The following is a 19854-nucleotide window of genomic DNA, read 5'->3' as shown; positions in this document are numbered from 1 at the left end:
ATCTAACTTTTTGTGCACCGACATTTTCTATATAAGAGAAACTCAGCATTAGAGAAATCTATTTGGGTTGCTATTCAACTCATAAAAGTGCTCTAGAATTGTTTGTAATAATAGGAAAGGTTGTAAAGAAATTTTAAGCAATTGTATTGTCTTCTTTTACCCCAAAAAAATAAATAAATAAATAAAATCCATGGATTAAATTTAAAAAATAAAAATTAAGTATAATGGGGAAAAAAATATAATACTACTTCTACTTGGGGTTTACGTTCAAGCCAAGGTTGCAGAAAATTCTTTGGAGCATTAGGATTTTTTATTAGGAAATTATCTGCATAAAAACAATAAGAAATAAAAAATAAAAAATAAAAAGGTGATTTTTGAACTTCAATGCTCTAACACTTTGCATAACTAATTACGTTTTCAGATTTTTAATGTGCTTATTCCAAAATTTGATATACGTATTCGATATTAGCTAAGTTTATGTTGGCTACTCTTACTAGTTTTATTAAGCCATTTGCATAATTGGACATGCAACACTAGGAAACATAATCTAGACTCCACCAGAAGTGACTTCAAGCCCAACCTTATATTTGGACTCCCAACAAAGCTTAGTCTACCAATATTGGGCTTGAGGAGTTCAACCCAACTCTCGTTTTGAGTGGATTGATCAAATTGCTTGGGTTAGAGTGGACAATTATTCCTTATCAAATGTGATTGTCTCTAAGTAAAATTCTTTAAATAGGGTTTTTAATTACTCAAATACAATATCTTAAAAATTCAGGAAGAGAAATTGAATCAAGGGAAAATACCAAAGTCAAGATTTGGGAAGTCATTACTATTAAAAAAGAGCATGTTTTAATTATATGATAATTGTCATGAGTTTCATATCTCTTGAGTATTAATTATGCCTAAAATACTTAATTAACATGTTACTTTTGTAAAATTTACTAATAATTTTTGCTAGTTGTGAAGTGATTTCAAGGTGTAATTGATGATAAATTTGATAAAAAAAAAATGGGAATGCTTTTCATTGATTTTTTTACAAGAATGATACAAACATATATATTAGTATAAGGATGAAGTTTTGGAAACCATACGAGCTTATGCACCTTCAAAGGCTAGAATCTCACGAGAAGGAAGGGATCTAATATAACAAATAAAAAATTTGATCCTACAATTTCTCTAATTGGTCAATAGCACACTCCAACACTCCCCCCAAGTTGTAAAAGATTTTACTAGAAATGGCCTTTGTAAGTATATCTATCAATTGGTCTTTAGATTTTAAAAATGGGAATCAAATTATCTTAGCTTCAAGATTCTACTTGATGAAGTGTCCATCTACCTCAATGTGTTTCAACTAGCAAATCGATCTTGATTAGCAACCACTTAAGCCACAAAAGTTTACAAAAACCTTCAAACATTCCTCTGAACTTAGCTTCAACACTAAACAATGCCACTACTTTTTTGCTTCTTACTCATCCAAGTCACCAAGTTGTCTCCCATTAAGGTAAGTAACTTGATGTGGACTTCCTATTAGCCCACCCAATCTACATTGGTATAAACATCAATATGGATAAGATGATTATTCTTGAAGAACATGAGTCCTTTACCATGAGAGGACTTCAAATAATGAAAATTTTGAATTACTACATCCATATTATCTTCACTAGGACAATGCATACATTAATTGATGGCTTACTATGCTTACAACATAGGCAATATTGGTGCAAGTATAGGATAAATAGATGAGCTTACCAACTAATCTTCGATACCTCTCCTCATTTATTGACACTTGATCTAGACACTTGCCAAGTTTTTTATCGTGAACAGTTGGAGTATCAATTGGCTTACAATACAATAATCCCACTTCTAACAACAAATCTAGCACATATTTTCTTTGAGAAAGGAATATACCTTTTCTTGATCTATCTATCTCTATTTCCATAAAATATTTGAGTCCTTTAAGATTCTTCATTTCAAGTTTAGTGGCCAATTGCTCCTAGAGTCTAGCAATCTCTTCTATGACATCCTTGGTAATAATCAGGTCATCTACATAGATTATTAAAGTTGTTACCTTTCCCAATCAATGTTTCAAAAACAAGAGTGTGATTTGAGTTGCTTTGCTTGAAGCCACACTTTTTCATAGTCATGCTAAATCCAACAAACCATGCACGAGGTGATTATTTAAGCCCATACAATGCTTGATACAACTTATTTGTTTTTAAGGATGCAGCGTACCTAGGTGGAATATCCATGTAAACTTCCTCCTCAAGATCTCCAAGGAGAACGGTATTTTTACGTCAAACTAATAGTCTAAATTTGTTATAAGAAGTAACAAAACTATGATACTATTTAGTTTTACTACTAGTGAAATTTTCTTCTAATAGTATATGTCATACATTTATGTATAGTCTTTCGCCACAAGTCTCGCCTTGTATGTTTCAATCGAACCATCTACCTAGTGTTTAAAAAATAAGACCCACTTACACTATCGCCTTTTTTCCTCTTAGTAGTGGAACAAGGGCCATGTTTTTTTTATTTTTTAAAACTCCCATTTCTTTTTGTACATATTGTTAGGCTTATTTTGGATCTGTCAAGGCTTCTTGGATTTCGTTAGGACTTGGTAGGAGGATAAATTATGTACAAACGCCTTTATAGGTTCTAATAATCTCTAAATGGATTCATAATTGATAACTGGATATCTTGTCCTTCTTTCCTCAAAAGCTAGTGAATTCAGATTCGATGGTTTTCCACAATTATTTATGAAAAATGTATTATAACTAATAGAAGTATACAAATCATTTACAGGAAAAGGCATAGTAAGAGACCTTACCTCTAAAATATTCTCAAGAGATGGGTTTTCGGGTATTGAGGAGTGATTCCGCTTGAAGTGGGTCAGATTCAAATTCAACTCCCTCCTTAGCATTTCTTTCTCTATGCTTGACATTAGTACTCATTTTCTCACTAACCACTGCTTCAATGTCACCACTTATTTGCATTGATATGTTTGTTGTGTCTTCAAACCCTAGCCATTTCCACTAATTCTACTTTTCATCTAGTATCCCCCCTAAAGAGAAGAATGAGATATCGGGAATGGGAAAAAAAATTTCAGATTCCAAGAAGGTAACATCCATAGTGACATAAGGGCCTTTGGTGGTTGAAATGTAGCATTAATACCCTTTCTTATATGTAGTGTACCCCAAAAAAATACGACAAAAATATCATCTTTTCATTTATTTTCTTAGCTATAATGGTAATCTAAATTACATTACAGTTAAGTTTCATTTATAAAGAACCAAGGTTAAATTTCCATTTTATATTAGAAAAAACTTGATTATGGTAACTTGAATTGTACTATGGTTAAGCTTTATTTAAAAGAACTTAACTTAAGCTTCTATTTTATTAACAAAAAATTTGAATAAGATTAAGTTCTTAATTAGAATATTCATATAGGCTTAAATATTGGATCATAGTATTTGATGATCTCATCTTCACATATAAAAGTTTAAATGAAACTAAAAAAATCTCAACAAAAAACAACTCTAAAAATCTCATCCAAAATCCTAACAAAAAACAACTCCAATAAAAAACAATTGCAAAAAAATTCCAACAAATAACAATAACAAAAAACCACAATAAAAAACAAATGCAAGAACCTTGACCAAAAAGAATAGTAGAAGATCGTAACAAAAAATAGCTACAAGAAACCTAAACAAAAACAAATGCAAAAAAAAAAAAAAAAAAAATTCCCAACAACTATGGAGAATGTGAAAAGATCATGAAAAAAAAAAAGATGAGATAAATACAATTGATCTTTATCTATTGATCTTTGTTGTAGGTTTGAATTTTACTAGAAAGAGATAGAGAGAGAAAGAAAAAAAAGAGAAAATTAAGGTAAATAAATTAGGAATTAGAGGGAAATAACATTTTCCAAGAAATTAAGAAGAATACAAATGTACAAAATTGATCATTATATTAAAACCAATAAAATATGTGCCATGCACGTCATTAAAATTAATTATTTTATATTTTATTAAAAATATAAGAGTAAATAAAAGTCAGATATACATTAAAAAAATAGAAAAGATAAAATAGTTTGAAAAAATTAAACTTTAATTATAAAATAACTCATTCTTAAAAAATCAATTAAAAGACTTAAACAAAAATCAAAATGATTGTAGTTCCACCATAATTATCGTATGTGTGAAGAGGATGCGTAGTTGTTCGTGTTAAATAAAAATCCAACCAAGATTGATCATTAAAGGAAATAGACTTAAGCTACTCTAGATGTGAATGTGTGATCATTAAAATGATTTTTGATTCATAGAAAGTTATAATTTCGTAGGTGGTTATTAATCCTTTTTAGTTATTTATGAATTTATGTTGAGTTCTTTTTTAGCTTAAAGTCATTTAATAAGATATTAATTATTTCTTGCTTCCTATTTTTACATATGATATATTAATGAGTTTCTTTATGATATCCCATATTGAGTAGAGGAAGAAGTTTTTGAGCAAGGAAAAACATATATGGTGACATTTATAATGAGTTACCCTAAATATAGGGTGTCGCTACAACATAGCATCACTTTATCAACTAACACCATAGAGGGTACCAATTGGTGACGTACTTGGAAGCGACATCAAAGCAGATAAATTGTGACACATTCAGAAGCGACACCATATGTTTTTAGTGGTGCTTAATTTGATATAGAGTTATGTGAGATATATAAGGTGTCATATTAAATGCATCACCTTTGAGTTATGGTGTCACTTCCTTGTAAATGATTATAGAAGATATATATGGTTGTTTTTTGTTGATTAGCCTATAGATTTTTGTAATGCTTATTAATAAATAAGATCAATGTGTGTAAATTTTGTCCATAAATATAATAATCATTTACATTTGTTTATGGATTAACCTGTAATACATAACATCATCCACTAATATTTGTATATCAAATATTCACAAAACATAGTACATCAAACCCACCAAAACTAAAAAAGAAAAGTGAATACACATTAAAACATGATTTAGAAAGGTTAAACATCCCAACATTCATGTATACCTGCATTTCATATACATAAAATCGGCTAATCATAAAATGACACAAAAGTTGCATCCAAAAACCCACAATTTTCAATTCCAAATAAAATAACATTTATGTCGTATAATGTATGACATACGAGTCACATCTAAAAATCCAAATCTTGTTGCCTCTTTCTCCTTTCTTTTTATTCTTCATGCTGTCTTCCCAAGAATGTATACCTGCATTTTATAGTTTAATGAGTTTTAAAATTCTTATTGAAAATAAAAATATGATGTTATAAAAAATAAACAAATGTAAGTACTAATGTATACATCAACATGATTCATGATTAGTTATAACACAAAAGTAATCAATTCTCCTCTAATTTCATCAAATTCTACTTGATAATATGTTTTTTTTTGTCATCAAACTGAAATAAAATGAAAATAACATTAATATCACAATAATTAGAAGTATGAAACTATGAACAATTCATTAAATGAGTAAAACCTTTAATGCAATAACTGTAAAATCAATAATTATCTCTTTAATGAATCTCATAACAAAGTAATCACATTTGAACTCAAATAAAAACAATTCAAGAAAATATAAAATAAATCAAAACTACAAAATCAAAATATAAATCTAAAATTTAAGAAAATACTAATCTTCCACTTAAAATCTACACTTTTTAAATTTATTTTTTATAATTCATTTTGCTTTTAAAAATCATTTTTAACATCCAATTCTTTTTATAATTTTATTTTATTTCATGGAAGGATTTTCTTAATTTCAATATTTTTTTTAATGTTCATTTTGTGAAATAACAATGTCCATTAAAATTCATCTCAATTATATAAAATAAAATTTTAGTAACAAAATATAAAATTTTTTTCAACTACTAATATGATCGGACGTGATATTATAACAAGCATGAAAATTGTGTATATAATACAAAAAAACATAATTCACTATTAAGAAATGTTAAAAGAAAAATTAGTATGAGAAAGAATTAAAGAACCTTTCATAAAAATTATTGATTTTTCAGTCATAACTCCAATTGATATTTTTTTTTTCTAAGTAAAATAATTAATAGAAAATTTGGATATGAAAAATATGCTCAAATAAAAACATCAAAGGAAAAAATATTCAATATTTTAAATTTTTTCCTTTTAATATTCTTTAGATCAATAAATTATCAAACATCAAATAGGAAAAATAAAGAAAATGAAGAGTTTTATGGAAGGAATTGGAAAAAAAAATTTGATAAAAGGATTTTATAGAAATTTCCTAACGTTGAAAGGAAAATTTCATCATCCTCTCAAATTACTCCAAAGTTTGGTCAATGCATATAAAAATAATAAGAAAAAAAAAGGCAAAAATAAAACATATTTTTAGAATCCTTTTGCGGGAGATGACAATATTGAGAATAATTTTTTCAAAAATTATTTTTCAAATATCATCAACCAATATCCTCATCATGACATACTATAATATTCTTATAAAATAAACAAATAGTCCAATAAAAGGAAATTTCATATAAATCAAAAGAAAATTATCAAACATCTTCTTAAAAAAAAAAAAAAGGAAAAGGGAAGAGTTTTATGAAAGGAATTGAAAAAATTATGTAATAAAAGGATTTTATATATAGAAATTTTCCAACCTTGAAAGGAAAATTTCATCATCAATCTCAAATTACTCTAAATTTTGATCAACACATATAAAAACAATAAGAAAAGAAGGTAAAAACAAAAAGCAAAAAACATATTTTAAGCATATAAAAAATATGAATAGAACAAGATGAGATACTAACCATAATACCATGTAAAAAAATAGAAAAAAAAAATCAAAAATATAAGATTTGATCACTTTTATAATTATAAAAATTTTCATTCCCATTTAAATTTAAAAAAAAAAACAATTCATTTACATTAATAAATAAAAAATAAAATTAATTTTTCATTGTTAACTCCAACATTCCAAACCGACTCCAACATGATATGAAAACTATTTCATTTTTCCTTTTGTGAGAGATGATAATATTGAGAATAATTTTCTAAAAAATTATTTTTCAAATATCACCAATCAATATCCTCATCACAATATACTACAATATTCCTTGAAAACAAACAAAAAGTCTCATAAAAGGAAATTTCCTACAAGATCAAAAGAAAATTTCATGTTGTAAAATGTTTATCTCTCATTCTATATATATTAAAAAAAAATCATTCATTTTTCTTATTTTTATTCATTTTGGGGTTTATGGGTTTAACAATGAACCAAAAGATATGGTGGAATGTTAAACCTAGTTTTTACTTTCCTACAACTCAATAAAAAAACACTATTTGCACAATCCATATTACAAATATACCAAATCAATAAACATAAATCAATTGTGTTAATAAAGATTTTGACATTAATAAAAAAAAATGAAAATGATATATCTAAGAGATTTTAGGTTACTTGAGAGTCCATGAAACAAAGAAGAGCAATTGTGTGTTAACTATAGGTGACAGATAGAAGAAAATTTTGGTTAGGGTTATGGAATGAGATTTTTTTGGATTGTGGGTATGTAGAAACAATGAGTTTTTTATATACCATCATTATTCTCAAAGTGGGCTCATTAAGTTATAATATTTAAAAAATAATTATTTTATATGGTGTCACTTCTCGAAAACTGACACTAAAAACCTAAAATTAATATCATTGATCCTAATTGAAAATTTTTATATGATGTGTCACATTTGTGGATATTAAGCTATATGGTGTCATTATTTTAAAAGTAACACCATAAATTATGTGACACCATAAATTATTTTTGTAGTAGGATCATATGTAATGAGTTATAAACATGCATGCAAGCGGGTGGGGGGTGGGGGGTTCAAGCTAAAAAAGAATTAAACATAAATTCATAAATAACTAAAAATGATAAACAACCACCTACAAAACCAAAAATCATTTTAATGATCACATATTCATACTTAGAGTAGCTTAAGTCTATTTTCTTTAATGATCAATCTTGATTGGATTTTTATTTAACATGACAACTACATATCCCTTCACACATACAATAATTGAATAATATTTTTTTCTTAAATATTGAAAATACATACAAGATATGATTGTGACTTTACATTCACTAAGGCAATCTTTTCAATACTAAGATTTCTCAATCTTGTAATATATTTTTTTTTATTCAAATATTGTCAAGGTATCATAATAATTTCAAGAAACGAGTAATTTTATTTTTTACTTCTTTTTAACTTTGAGAAATGGCAAGCAATCAAAAGACAAAATTTCAACCACTCAAGTTAAAAATATACTTTTGACTTACAACATAACAATAATCCAAAATTTTCAACCCAATCATCACACAATTATCATTAAAATTAAACACATTATATAAATTTAAGAAAAATAGACATGAATTTTTTATCATTCAAATTAAACACATTACATAATTATCTACCTCATTGATATTTTTTATTAGAACTTTTATTTGATATTTTCATTATTTCCTATTATTTTTGTAAAATGTAATCATTGTTATTTCCATAATTTTCAATATTTTAACATTTGCTCCCAACAATGCAATTTATTTTATTATCATATTCATAATAGTCAATACAAAACAAAATTAAATTAAGAAATTATAAAAGGATATGTAAGACAAGACACAAATGTTAACAAGAAAAAACTCTTTGGAGATACAAAGACGTACTTAACCCTTGTAAATTTCATTATGAAAAAAAACATGAGTACAAAATTTTACATAGCTTAATAATATGAATCATTTTCTAGAATACTTGTTTAATACCTTTTGAACTTTAACCTCACACCATCTTCATATGGAGCATACTTGGAATCATGGTCAAGCCCGATCTCAACTTCCTCTTAACATATCCAATCAAGAAGATATTTAGGTTTTACCTTAATAGATGAAGACCAAGAAATAAATAGAAATAAAAAATCAAATTGAATCAATCCATTTTGTTGAAAAATTCATATTCAAATATGATTTTCAACTCAAATATCAATAAATTTTCTTAAAAAGCAAACCTTCCCTAATTTTGAAAGTATCTTAAGCTCAGGAAAGTTCTTACTAACTTTTCTCTTTTTTCAAACTTTAATTTGATAAAAAGAAAAAAGAAAAAAAAAGTTATGTTTAAATACTAGATTTCAATTACAATCCAATCACTCATATGTATTACTTCACAAAAACATTAAAAAAAAAATGTATTTTGTGATTAAAGTTTGACTAATCCATTTATCAATCTAAAACTTTTTTAATTACAATCGAATTATCACCCTTAAGTAGGATTGATTGAACATTAAACTAATTGGACTAATTAAAAAATAATGATGCCCTTTAAGCCTTCTATTACTGTTTTAGTTAAAAAAGGAAAACTTATTTTGAAATTAAGTGTCAGTTTGGATATACTTCTTATTTTAAAAAATAACAAATAGTAATAATATCAATATAAAGAGTAGAACCTTTTGTAGAAAAAATATGGAGTTGTCTATATCTTTAAAAATCATTTTTTAAAAATTTAAAATTTGAGATGGTAAAAATCTTTTGATATCTCCATTCTTTTAAATTATTACCTTTTCAATGTAAGTTTCTAAGAGTTTTTTGTACCTTTATATAAAAATTAATACTATTTTTATTTTACAAACAAAAAACAAACAAGGATGTATAAAAACTAACACTAACTTAATCAATTTCACCCCTACCCATAAGCTTTCAAGGTCCTTACTGTTTCTTTTAGCTATTTTCAAGAGTAAAAAAATCTTCAAAATGACAAGACTGCAAAAGATGATTTGAAGTATTTGATTTGGGAGTTCAATATATTTTTAATCCATAGTCAACCAACTAAGACAATCACTACACATTTAAAAGTTATGGCTAAGATAACAACTCCACCTATTTTTTACTCATACAATAATATTAGAATGCTCTAAATAAGAGTGTCAAATGACTCATTGAATTTGAGATTAAAATCTTAAATATATCATTTCAACTTATGAAAATGAAACAAATTGGTATTGAAATGAATTAAAATGAAATTCCTTTTATCTTGTACATAGATGAAATTGTAACAAGGTTAATGTTAAACAAATAAATAAATTGTTGCACCACTTTTATTTATCAATTTAAGATCCTCTTAAGATCCACTTTTTAATAATTATAACTTTTTAGAAACTTTTATCATTTAAAATTTTTTTATTTAAGGCTATGTTTGCTTGATCAGATTGGATGGTGGGATAGGATATAAATATCCTTGGATATTATTTCTATAGAATATTTTATCATATGCTAATATTTGAATGTGTCAAGGAATTAAAGACCGGATGGGAAAATATATTCATTCCAATGTTTGGTTACTTGATATAAGGATTGGATATGAATATAATTTTTTTTTCAAATATTTCAACTATATCATTTTTATTTATTTACAATATTATCCTTTTAAGTAAAGATAAAAAAATTATGCTATGTCTAATAAAAAATATATTCAAATATGAAATTTTTATAGCATTAGAGATTATATATATACCAATTAATTAATCAAATATTAATAATCATCCATTTATGTAATATCAAAAACCTATATCAAAAGTTTACAAAACTAAAAATATCAACCAATTTATCTAATCAAAACACCATATCATTTTTTATTAAACTTTCATAATTTGTTTCAAAGCATAGAAGTAAAAGAACATCTCATATTTCATATAAGAAAAGTAAGGAGTGTAGGTAGAATTGTTTCAAAAATAAAAACCAAATAATTATTCTAATGTTAATACAAAATCAAGGATGAAAAGAAATAAGCATAGCTACTCTAAGGGATGCTACCATGAAGTAACATACCTACAAACTTAATTTTCTTCTACATGGTTAGAAAAGAGGTTAATATTCTTTTTCTCATGTACAATCAATTTTGTCACTGTCACTCGATCTCTGATAGAAATATGAGTAATAAGTTATGCATTGACTTTTTCCTCTTTGTTCAGACAAATCAAATTCATACCTAATCCTTCCCACTAGCATGGTCAGTTGTTCTTTTCCTAGCATCACATTAAAGTCATGCAATCCTGAAGCCAAAATCATTAGTACTATTACTTCTCTTTCTTACATATGGTGTTGTTGTATTTGATATTAAAGTAAACTATAGAAATTTTTGGTAGCTTTTTTAACATTTAACTCCTCAATAGCATTTATTGTTACCTCAACTCCTTTTCTAGTTGCACAATCTTTTCCACAAGCTTTAGGATTCCTCTGTATGAAAATCAAATTAATATTATTTACATGATGATAATGAATAAAAATTAACATAAATAAAAGAAAGTAAACAACATATAAAATACTTACCTTTAAGTATGATTCTCATATGTCATTTCCTCATACTTCCACACATTTTTGTGATTCATTCCATTGAACCAAACCCACTTTGGTCAAGCATGTAAACAATGATGTTATATTGTTTGTTTGTTTGTTTTTCATGTTTTAATTTTTGACTCAATATGTGGGATAACTTTGATGTTGGATCTAGGATAAAAAAATTGTCATTGTCTTTTCTAAACTAATTGTATGATATGATATCAATGCACCATTATTGCATTTATATCCAGAGTTGCAAGACTCTTTAAGTGTTTCGACAAGTGTAATATCTTTGTCTTTCATTCACAATCGGCAATCTCTAGTCTCGCCTTTCTCTTTTAAGTTGAAAATTTGAAACACTTTCTATTCCTATTTGTGCTATATAGTAGATGATATTTTAAACACTTGAAAAAAAAAACATATGTCATTGTATTATTATTTTTATCCTATTTATGCAAATAGTTTCACACAACATTTATTTTTACAAAAAAAATAAAAATCTAAAAATAATATCAACAAAATATTATCAATGAAGAATAAAACATAATATCATGTTTCAAATGAAAGAAAAAAAAACACAAATTAGAACCTTGATTTGGCACAATACAAGGTGAAACTCTAACATTATTCATCTACCAAACATAAGACAAGTCTCCTTAGTATATGTGAAAAGAGAGAAAAGGGAGAATCTCTAATTATTGTTATTGAAAAACTATAAAGAATACACATTGGACTTGGGTATATATATACATGTTAGTGGGACCCACAATACAATAAGGAAAGAAAAGTAAAAGGAAAAGTAAATAACCTAAATAATTGTACACTATCTAACAGTATCAAAGACAAAATGATTAAAGCTATGCATCAACAATTTCAAAAATTAAAATGAAGATAATACTTAAATCTAAACAAAACATTTAACAAATATTTAAAATTGAAGATACACACACAATCTGTTTGTAATAATGAAACTATGCATACAATGATTCTATGCATCAATATCCCAATGCAATATTATTTGACAAGTTAAATTAAATATAATGTAAGTTTATAATTAAAGATGCAAATGGTATGTCTATAACTTATTGAAGGTAAATAAGTTTAGGACAACTAAACCATATTCACTCAAGCAAGAGTTGGCCGACATTAAAATTTAATTCAAGGAGGCCTTTATGTCTATAAATACTAGCTCCAACCACAAAGCACTATTGTATTAACTATTTCTACACAAGTGGTGGCTACTTTACTTTTTATGAATATTTTATCCTCTATTTTTTTTTTTCCATTTTTATCCCTTATTCACTTTTACTCTGATTAGGTGAAATAGATGGTTTAAGACAACTAATCAAACTACTTTATAAGTTTAAAAAAGAAAAAAAAATTATAAAGTTGACACTACACAAGATAAGAACAAAACACTATATAGGATAAGAACAAAACAGTCAATCAGAACTTACCAACATCCTTTGTTCTTCTTAGAACAATCCCCAAAACCTTAATTCCTTTACTAATATTTTAATAATCATCATCATCATGTTCACCATCATTATTAGAAGAATATTGAATAAATAAAAAAACAAATTAAACTCTATCCCTTTAATTTTAAGGCAAAATGATGGGGTTTCCATCTATGAATCATCTAAGTAGTGGCCTTTCTCACAACTTCACAAGTTTTGCTTTGAGTGGTGTTTAGTGATCCTAGGAAAAAAAGAGTTGAGTGAGAATTGAGTGGAAAGAAGAGGATGTCGGCCAACAAGTTCTCAGAGAGGTAGTCGTTGAGCACAACTACTCAAACAAACAAGAACTATAAGAAACCACTACCAACACCCTTGTTCTAACCTGAAGAGTCGAAGCCATGGTCTTTTTACAAAGCCAAGACTATTGAATATTTGACCACTTTTTTGTTTCTCTATTTCACCATTTTGACTATTATGGGTGTGAAAAAGTCACCAATCATGTGTGTCAATGTTGGTATTCGGGGGATTGCAATCAGACTTGATCATTAAGATGAGAAATAGATCAAAGACCCATATTGCTAGTGAAAGATGCTACTTTGCCTAAAACAAACAAGTGGAGCAATAAAATTCCCCAACATACACAAGTCCACGTTCTACACCATTTAGGAGACTCCACCCTAAAAAAATGATGGTTTTATTCATATAAAATAAGAATAAGAATAGAAAATGCATTTGAAAAGAAATTTCAATGTATAGGCATGATGTCAAATGCTAGACCTTGATCCTTGAAATTTTGTATCTCTCAGCTATTGGAATGTTTAAAAGTTGTACTATTAATTGTTACATCTTATTGACAAAATTTAAGATTAATGAGAAACAAAATATAAGGATTAGACTTTACTTTTAATAAATTTGAGAAAAAACAAATTGCAACCCAAGAATCCAAGTACACTCCCCTGAACCTCTTGCATATTTTCAAGAGCTTGGGTTATCTAAGAAATGAGTTTATTTATATGCTTTCTATGCAAAAGAATCATTCTTATTAGGTGATAAAATGGACCAACTAATTTATAGTTTTCTCTAAAATTTTGTTCAAGAAGCTCACCCATGAGAAATATCTCAGCTTTTGAGCTACCATTATAGTGTAATGCAAAACCTTCTTTAATGTTGTTGCAACATAAAAAAATATGAATTAATTGTGATTCAACACTTCAATTTTAATTCTCATCTTCCTAAAAAAGCCACAACCAAGCAAAGAATAAGGTTCTTGTCATACTAAATGCTTCACAATGCATATGGGAAATGGAATAGAGTAGCAGTGCAAACCTCAAAACAAAATAGATTTATAAATAGCAAAAGACACCATTTCCTAGCTTTCTTCTCCTATTCCCCACCCCTACTAAATTTATTATCACTGTCAAAGAAAGTAACAACCTTGCATACTGATGAAAACATCGAAAAAAAAATTAAAACAATTCTCTAAACTCAACAATCATGTAAAAATCTAAAAATTTAAAGTTTAGAAACTAGGAAATAAATCAAGAAACAGATCTAAAGTGATTTAGAAAATGAATAAGCCTTAGATACTACAATAAGTTTCACTATAACCAAACACTCACCTACGAATTGCCTAAATCTTTATCAATGACTAGAGACATTAAAGAAAAATCATGAGTCTCTCTTAGAAATCCTCTAATTTGCTTGAAGATCATCCATAGAATGTCTCAACTTAGATCAAGTTTTATTTTTAGGAAATGAGATGGATTAGGATGAGATTTTTATATCCCTAGATTAGTATATCAATTGTCAATGTATGAGATTGTTATATTCCACATAGGAAAGATTAGAAATGAGCTTCATATAAATTATCCCCCTTTATTTCCTATCTCATCACAATTCGAATATCGGATTGGAATTTTAAATCATATCATGCCATTTAAACCGACCAACAAAACACAACCTAAAAGTTTAAGTATTTAAATGGATTAATTTTAAATATCTACATTTTAAATGAAATGCAATTTGTTCATGAACAACTTTGGTTTCACTTGGTAAAAAATTTGTATAGCAATTGAACTAACTAAATGCAAGTTTCAAGCTCAATTTCTTAACTATTGAACTTTCTGACTAATTAGGCTTAAGAAGCAATTTACATAGAAGCCATGTAGTTTCTATAACATACACACTTAAGAAGCATATATAGTAGATTCATAAATAATTTATATAATTAGTTAATTTCATTTAAATTCCTTGAGATTTGATAGAAATATACCTAACCATAATTGGTTTCAAATTTCATCGGTTAATACTTTTATAAATTTATTTAATTTATTTTTTATGTGAAGTATATCAATAAGGAGTTTTAATTGATGAATTTGAAATTAATGGTTACTTAGTATATTTACACTAAATCTCAACATTGTAAATGAAATTAACCTTTTATATAATTTTCATAACTTTGATCATATGCATGATTAAGGACTAAGTGTGGGTTTAGAAAAGTGTTCACCCTTGGTTTGTCAATTAAAAAAAAACACATTTTCTTTCATTATTTTTTTCTTTATAATAAAACAAAATGAAAGAAAATTCATATTTCTAACTAAATCTAGTACCTTTTTCATGAATCTAGAAAACTAAAACTCCAAGCCAACTAACTTAATCGCTAAAAACAAAAGTCAAGTACTTTAATCTTATAAACAAGAGTTTGAAAACCTAATCTTTAGAACAAATATGAAGGAAAAAAATAAAAATAAAAACAAACTTTCAAGAAATATCAATAAGTCTTCTCTTGATTCTTAAGGTAAAGAGATTTAAAGGCATTTGCAACTAAAAAATAGTCAAAAAGACGAGAAATGAAATAGTAAAGCACCATGAAAAGTAATAAACTAATAGCTTATTGCAAAAGAAGGTTGTTATTTCAGTAAGTACAATATTGAACATAGAGAATGAGATTGGATTTTTGCTATTTACAAATACAACTAATTATAAAAATGAAGGTAATATGAGAAAATCACAATTCATTCCATTTGTTTACTTACTTTGAGGAATCAAAATATAGAATAGACCCAATAAAGAACTAATCTCATTCCTCATCTTGATAAATGAGTTTTCTTAATTAAGTTTAAGGAATGTGGCTATGATTCATCAAAATATTAAGTGGGTCAATATCTATTATATATTTATCTAAATATTTAAATATTTGAAAAAAAAATAATTATAACTAGATATAAATATAAATATTTGAACATTTAAATATTTAAAGTCATAAAACCATTTAATATGGTTAAATTTTTTAAAATGTTAAAATCATCTCATAATTTAATATATTTAAATATTTTTAAAGTTACCAAAATTATTTAATAAAAATCAATGAACTATGAAAAAAATAATCTTAATATTACTTAAAAAAACAAAAACAAAATCATATTGATATAACTTTAAAAAGATATTAATATAACTTCAAAAGCGAAGTTATTTAAAAAATAATAAAATACATTTTTTTTTGTTATAAGGTCATTTTACATATATTTTATTCCAATATTAATTCCTATTATTTCATGTTTTGTGACATATTAACAAAATATTTTTGATATGTATTTTTGAAATCGTTATTCTTGATATAGAAGTAAGAATTGACTTGCTTTAGAAGCATCCATCCTTACCATGATTAAACATTTTACTATTTAAATAAATTCTTTATATTATTCCATTTATAAAAGATTTTGCTTCAAACATTACAATAAAAAATTTATAATAATATTTAAAAAAACCTAAGTATCGGTATTTATCAAACTTTCAATATTTATCGTTAAAAATGTATAAAAAAATTTAAATTGTTAAATAAAGATACAAAGAATAAAACTCCATAAATAAATAAAATCAACGAGATTTAAATGCACATGCAATATGATTTGATTTGTCGTAAATATATTTTTAATATTTTAATATTTTTAAAAAGTATAAAAAATAAATATTATGTCATAGAATAAAGAAACCCTAAAATAAAATTTTAAAAAGGAAAAAAAAAAAGAAAATATTGTCCAAAATTTAGAGCCCAGGAAGAAGGAAGATAAGGAATAGACTAACGGACAGACAAGGATCCGACTCGTACCCAAGTTCAAGAAGTGTTTATAAGTTTCCATTTTCAACTCACTCTCTCTCTCTAACTTCTAATATGTTGTAGAGAGAGGAGTGTCTGTTTGCTCTCTCTCTCTAGAAAAAAGCCCTAGCTTTCTCCATGACCCTGACGCCATAGATCCAATCCACCACAATCTGCGTCTTCAATGGCCGAGTTAGGGCACCAAACAGTGGAGTTCTCGACTCTGGTGAGTCGAGCCGCGGAGGAGTCTTTCCTCTCTCTCAAGGACTTGATGGAGATATCCAAGTCCTCCGACCAGTCCGACTCCGAGAAGAAGATCAGTCTTCTCAAGTTCATTGTCAAGACTCAGCAACGGATGCTTCGCCTCAATGTTCTCGCAAAGTGGTGTCAACAGGTCAATTCTTTTTCTTTTTCTCGGTTTTCTTTGTTTTCCTGGAATTTGTTTCCCGAGAAAGTAGTTTTTCGATCAAATTTGGAAAATTGTGATTAGCTGGACGTATTTGGATTGGGTTCCGAATCTCGGTTATTGGGAGAATGTAAACCTATGAAGAAATTGGAGTTTTCGGAGGCTGCTTAATCTGCTGCTGTTGTTGGCTTGTGTCTTTATTTTTAATTTTTAAAATTCTATTGAATATGTCATTTTCGTCTGATTGCCTAAAAATTAAATGTTAATCAGGGCTTTTCAGTGAAATCTTTATGGGGCTTTGTTTGGTTTGAGGGAAACATTGTCGGGAAATTTTGTCCCCAGAAAATATATAAGAGATACATTTCTTTTAAATGAAGTGAAGGAGAGAAGGGATATTACAATTTTTCATAATTTCTGGGGTAGGATATCCATCAAGATAAATGGGACTTTATGGAGAATGTTCTTCTGAGAAATTTTCTTAGGAACTATTTTCTATTGAATAAACAGAAACTTTGGAACTTTAGAATTCATGCTTGTTTCATGTCAAAAAATTTCCTGCCAAATATAACAGATATATTTCAAAGATTCATTTTTCTTCCAGGGCTGTTTTCTGTTGAAATAAACAAATCCTTTTGGAACCTATCCATTTTGTGGTTTTTAGCAGCATTTACGTTTTGTATTGTGCCTTCATTATTAGGAAGGATTGTAAACCTTGGTTTTTTATCTCCTGATTGGTTGCTAGGAAGTTTCCGGAGATGATTAAAAAAAAAGTGATTTTTTGAATCTTATGTCATTATTCTTCTGGTTCCTTCAATTGCCTATCAAAAAAAAAAAAAAAGTTCTGGTTCTTTCATTTCCAATTAGAAAAAGAAGGAAAGTTAGAATGAAAATTTTGCCTTGATTTACCCTAATAGTTGCATTAGGACGAAGGATGCTTATATCTAAAATTGGTCTTCTTCTTATTTATAATTGAATTTGCTTCTTACTGTTTGAAAATAAAAATTAAGATGCCATATGCTTGAATTGCTTATTACTGTCTTGAGCCTCACCTGGAAGACCTAAATACAATAGAAGATGTGCTGATACAAGATCGTGGGCATGAACACTGGAAAGCGATGGAACTGAACTAGCTTAGGCTGTTTCCCTTGCGGCAGGGAATGAAGTCAATTGTACTGATAACCTATTCAAGATTGCAGACATAAACACTGGAAGGTGATGGCACTGAACTAGTTTAGGCTCTTTCCCTTGCGGCAGGGAATGAAGTCAATTGTACCGATAACCTATTCAAGATTGCAGGCATAAACACTGGAAGGTGATGGAACTGAACTAGCTTAGGCTCTTTCCCTTGCGGCAGGGAATAGAGTTAATCCCTCTTAACGATCCTAACTATCCCTATGGACCATTCTAAAGGTTTCAGTACTTGTGCATCTTGGACTCATGGTAGTCCCCAAACAAACTTAGTTTATGCCAGCTTTCCAAATCATTGTTGGAGTTCTGCCCCATATATGATATCTATTATCTATGTATCTGTCTAAATATCTATATATCTATCTATCAGTATCTATATATCATTTATCAATCCCTGTATCTACCTATCCATCTATCTCTCATACTTTCATCTTTTGACGGTGTTAATTCCATTGGATTTCAAGTGAAGGGAGACGCATTGGTGTCACCCTAGCTCTCTAGGATCAGGATTCAATGGCATCTATAGTTCTGATGTGATATTGGATAGATCATGATACTTACTATCTGATTACCGGATGAAAAGAAACACAGAACAAGGTGGAAACTTAGATCTTGTCATAAGAAAAGTAAACAATTTCAGGTGGATGAAGCATTGGTGTAATTGATCTGGATCGGGATTTAATGGCATGCATAGTACTTGTGATATTAGAATACTATCAATGACTGAATGAGAAGATAATGGAACCAAGTTGAAACGCAGATATTTTTGTTAAGAACTGGAAAAATAGATATTTATTAAACACTTATGGTAAAACAGATATTTCAATTAAAAAAATAGAAATGTGGATATCCATATAAACACGCATTTTTGTTAAAAACTAAAACCATATTATGGAAGCACAAATATTTTCATTAAAAAACGTGGACGAGGATTCAGTGCACTGTGAAAGTTAAATTCTGCTGTGGTATTTTCCAGAAGATAAAATGGGGACAATAGTTTGTTTCGACAATTAGGGGTGTAATTGCAAGGAAACTGCCAATCATAGGTCATATCCTCATGGTACAGAGATAAGAAAAACTGAACTATGAAGTGTCCATGTAAGGAGAATTGTATGGAGAAACTATCAGAGAAATTTCAAGAGATAGTTAAGAAAATATAAGAGCTAGAAAAGGCTATGGTTTCACACTTTTTATGGACATTCCCCTTGGATCTTTTCCATATGTGCTAAACATAATCTTGCCTGTCTCCCATTTTATTGGAAATTGCTTCATTTTCATTCCTTCATCAATCTTCAGAG

At 27.6% G+C, this 19854-nt stretch overlaps 1 protein-coding gene across 1 annotated transcript in view; it reads left to right on the top strand.

The window, feature by feature from the left end:
* Positions 1-16954: 16954 nt before the first annotated feature.
* LOC100267561 (mediator of RNA polymerase II transcription subunit 14) overlaps positions 16955-19854 on the top strand; it is a 32593-nt gene continuing 29693 nt past the window's right edge. The window contains exon 1 of the mRNA XM_010661571.3: positions 16955-17356. Within this exon, the coding sequence (XP_010659873.1) occupies positions 17147-17356 (210 nt within the window). The 5' untranslated portion in view covers positions 16955-17146. The remainder of the gene's footprint in view (positions 17357-19854) is intronic.

This window comes from Vitis vinifera, chromosome 14 (assembly GCF_030704535.1).
Source record: "Vitis vinifera cultivar Pinot Noir 40024 chromosome 14, ASM3070453v1".
Taxonomy (NCBI): Eukaryota; Viridiplantae; Streptophyta; class Magnoliopsida; order Vitales; family Vitaceae; genus Vitis; species Vitis vinifera.
Note: the sequence above shows the minus strand (reverse complement) of the source record. Positions and strands in the feature narration are given on the sequence as shown.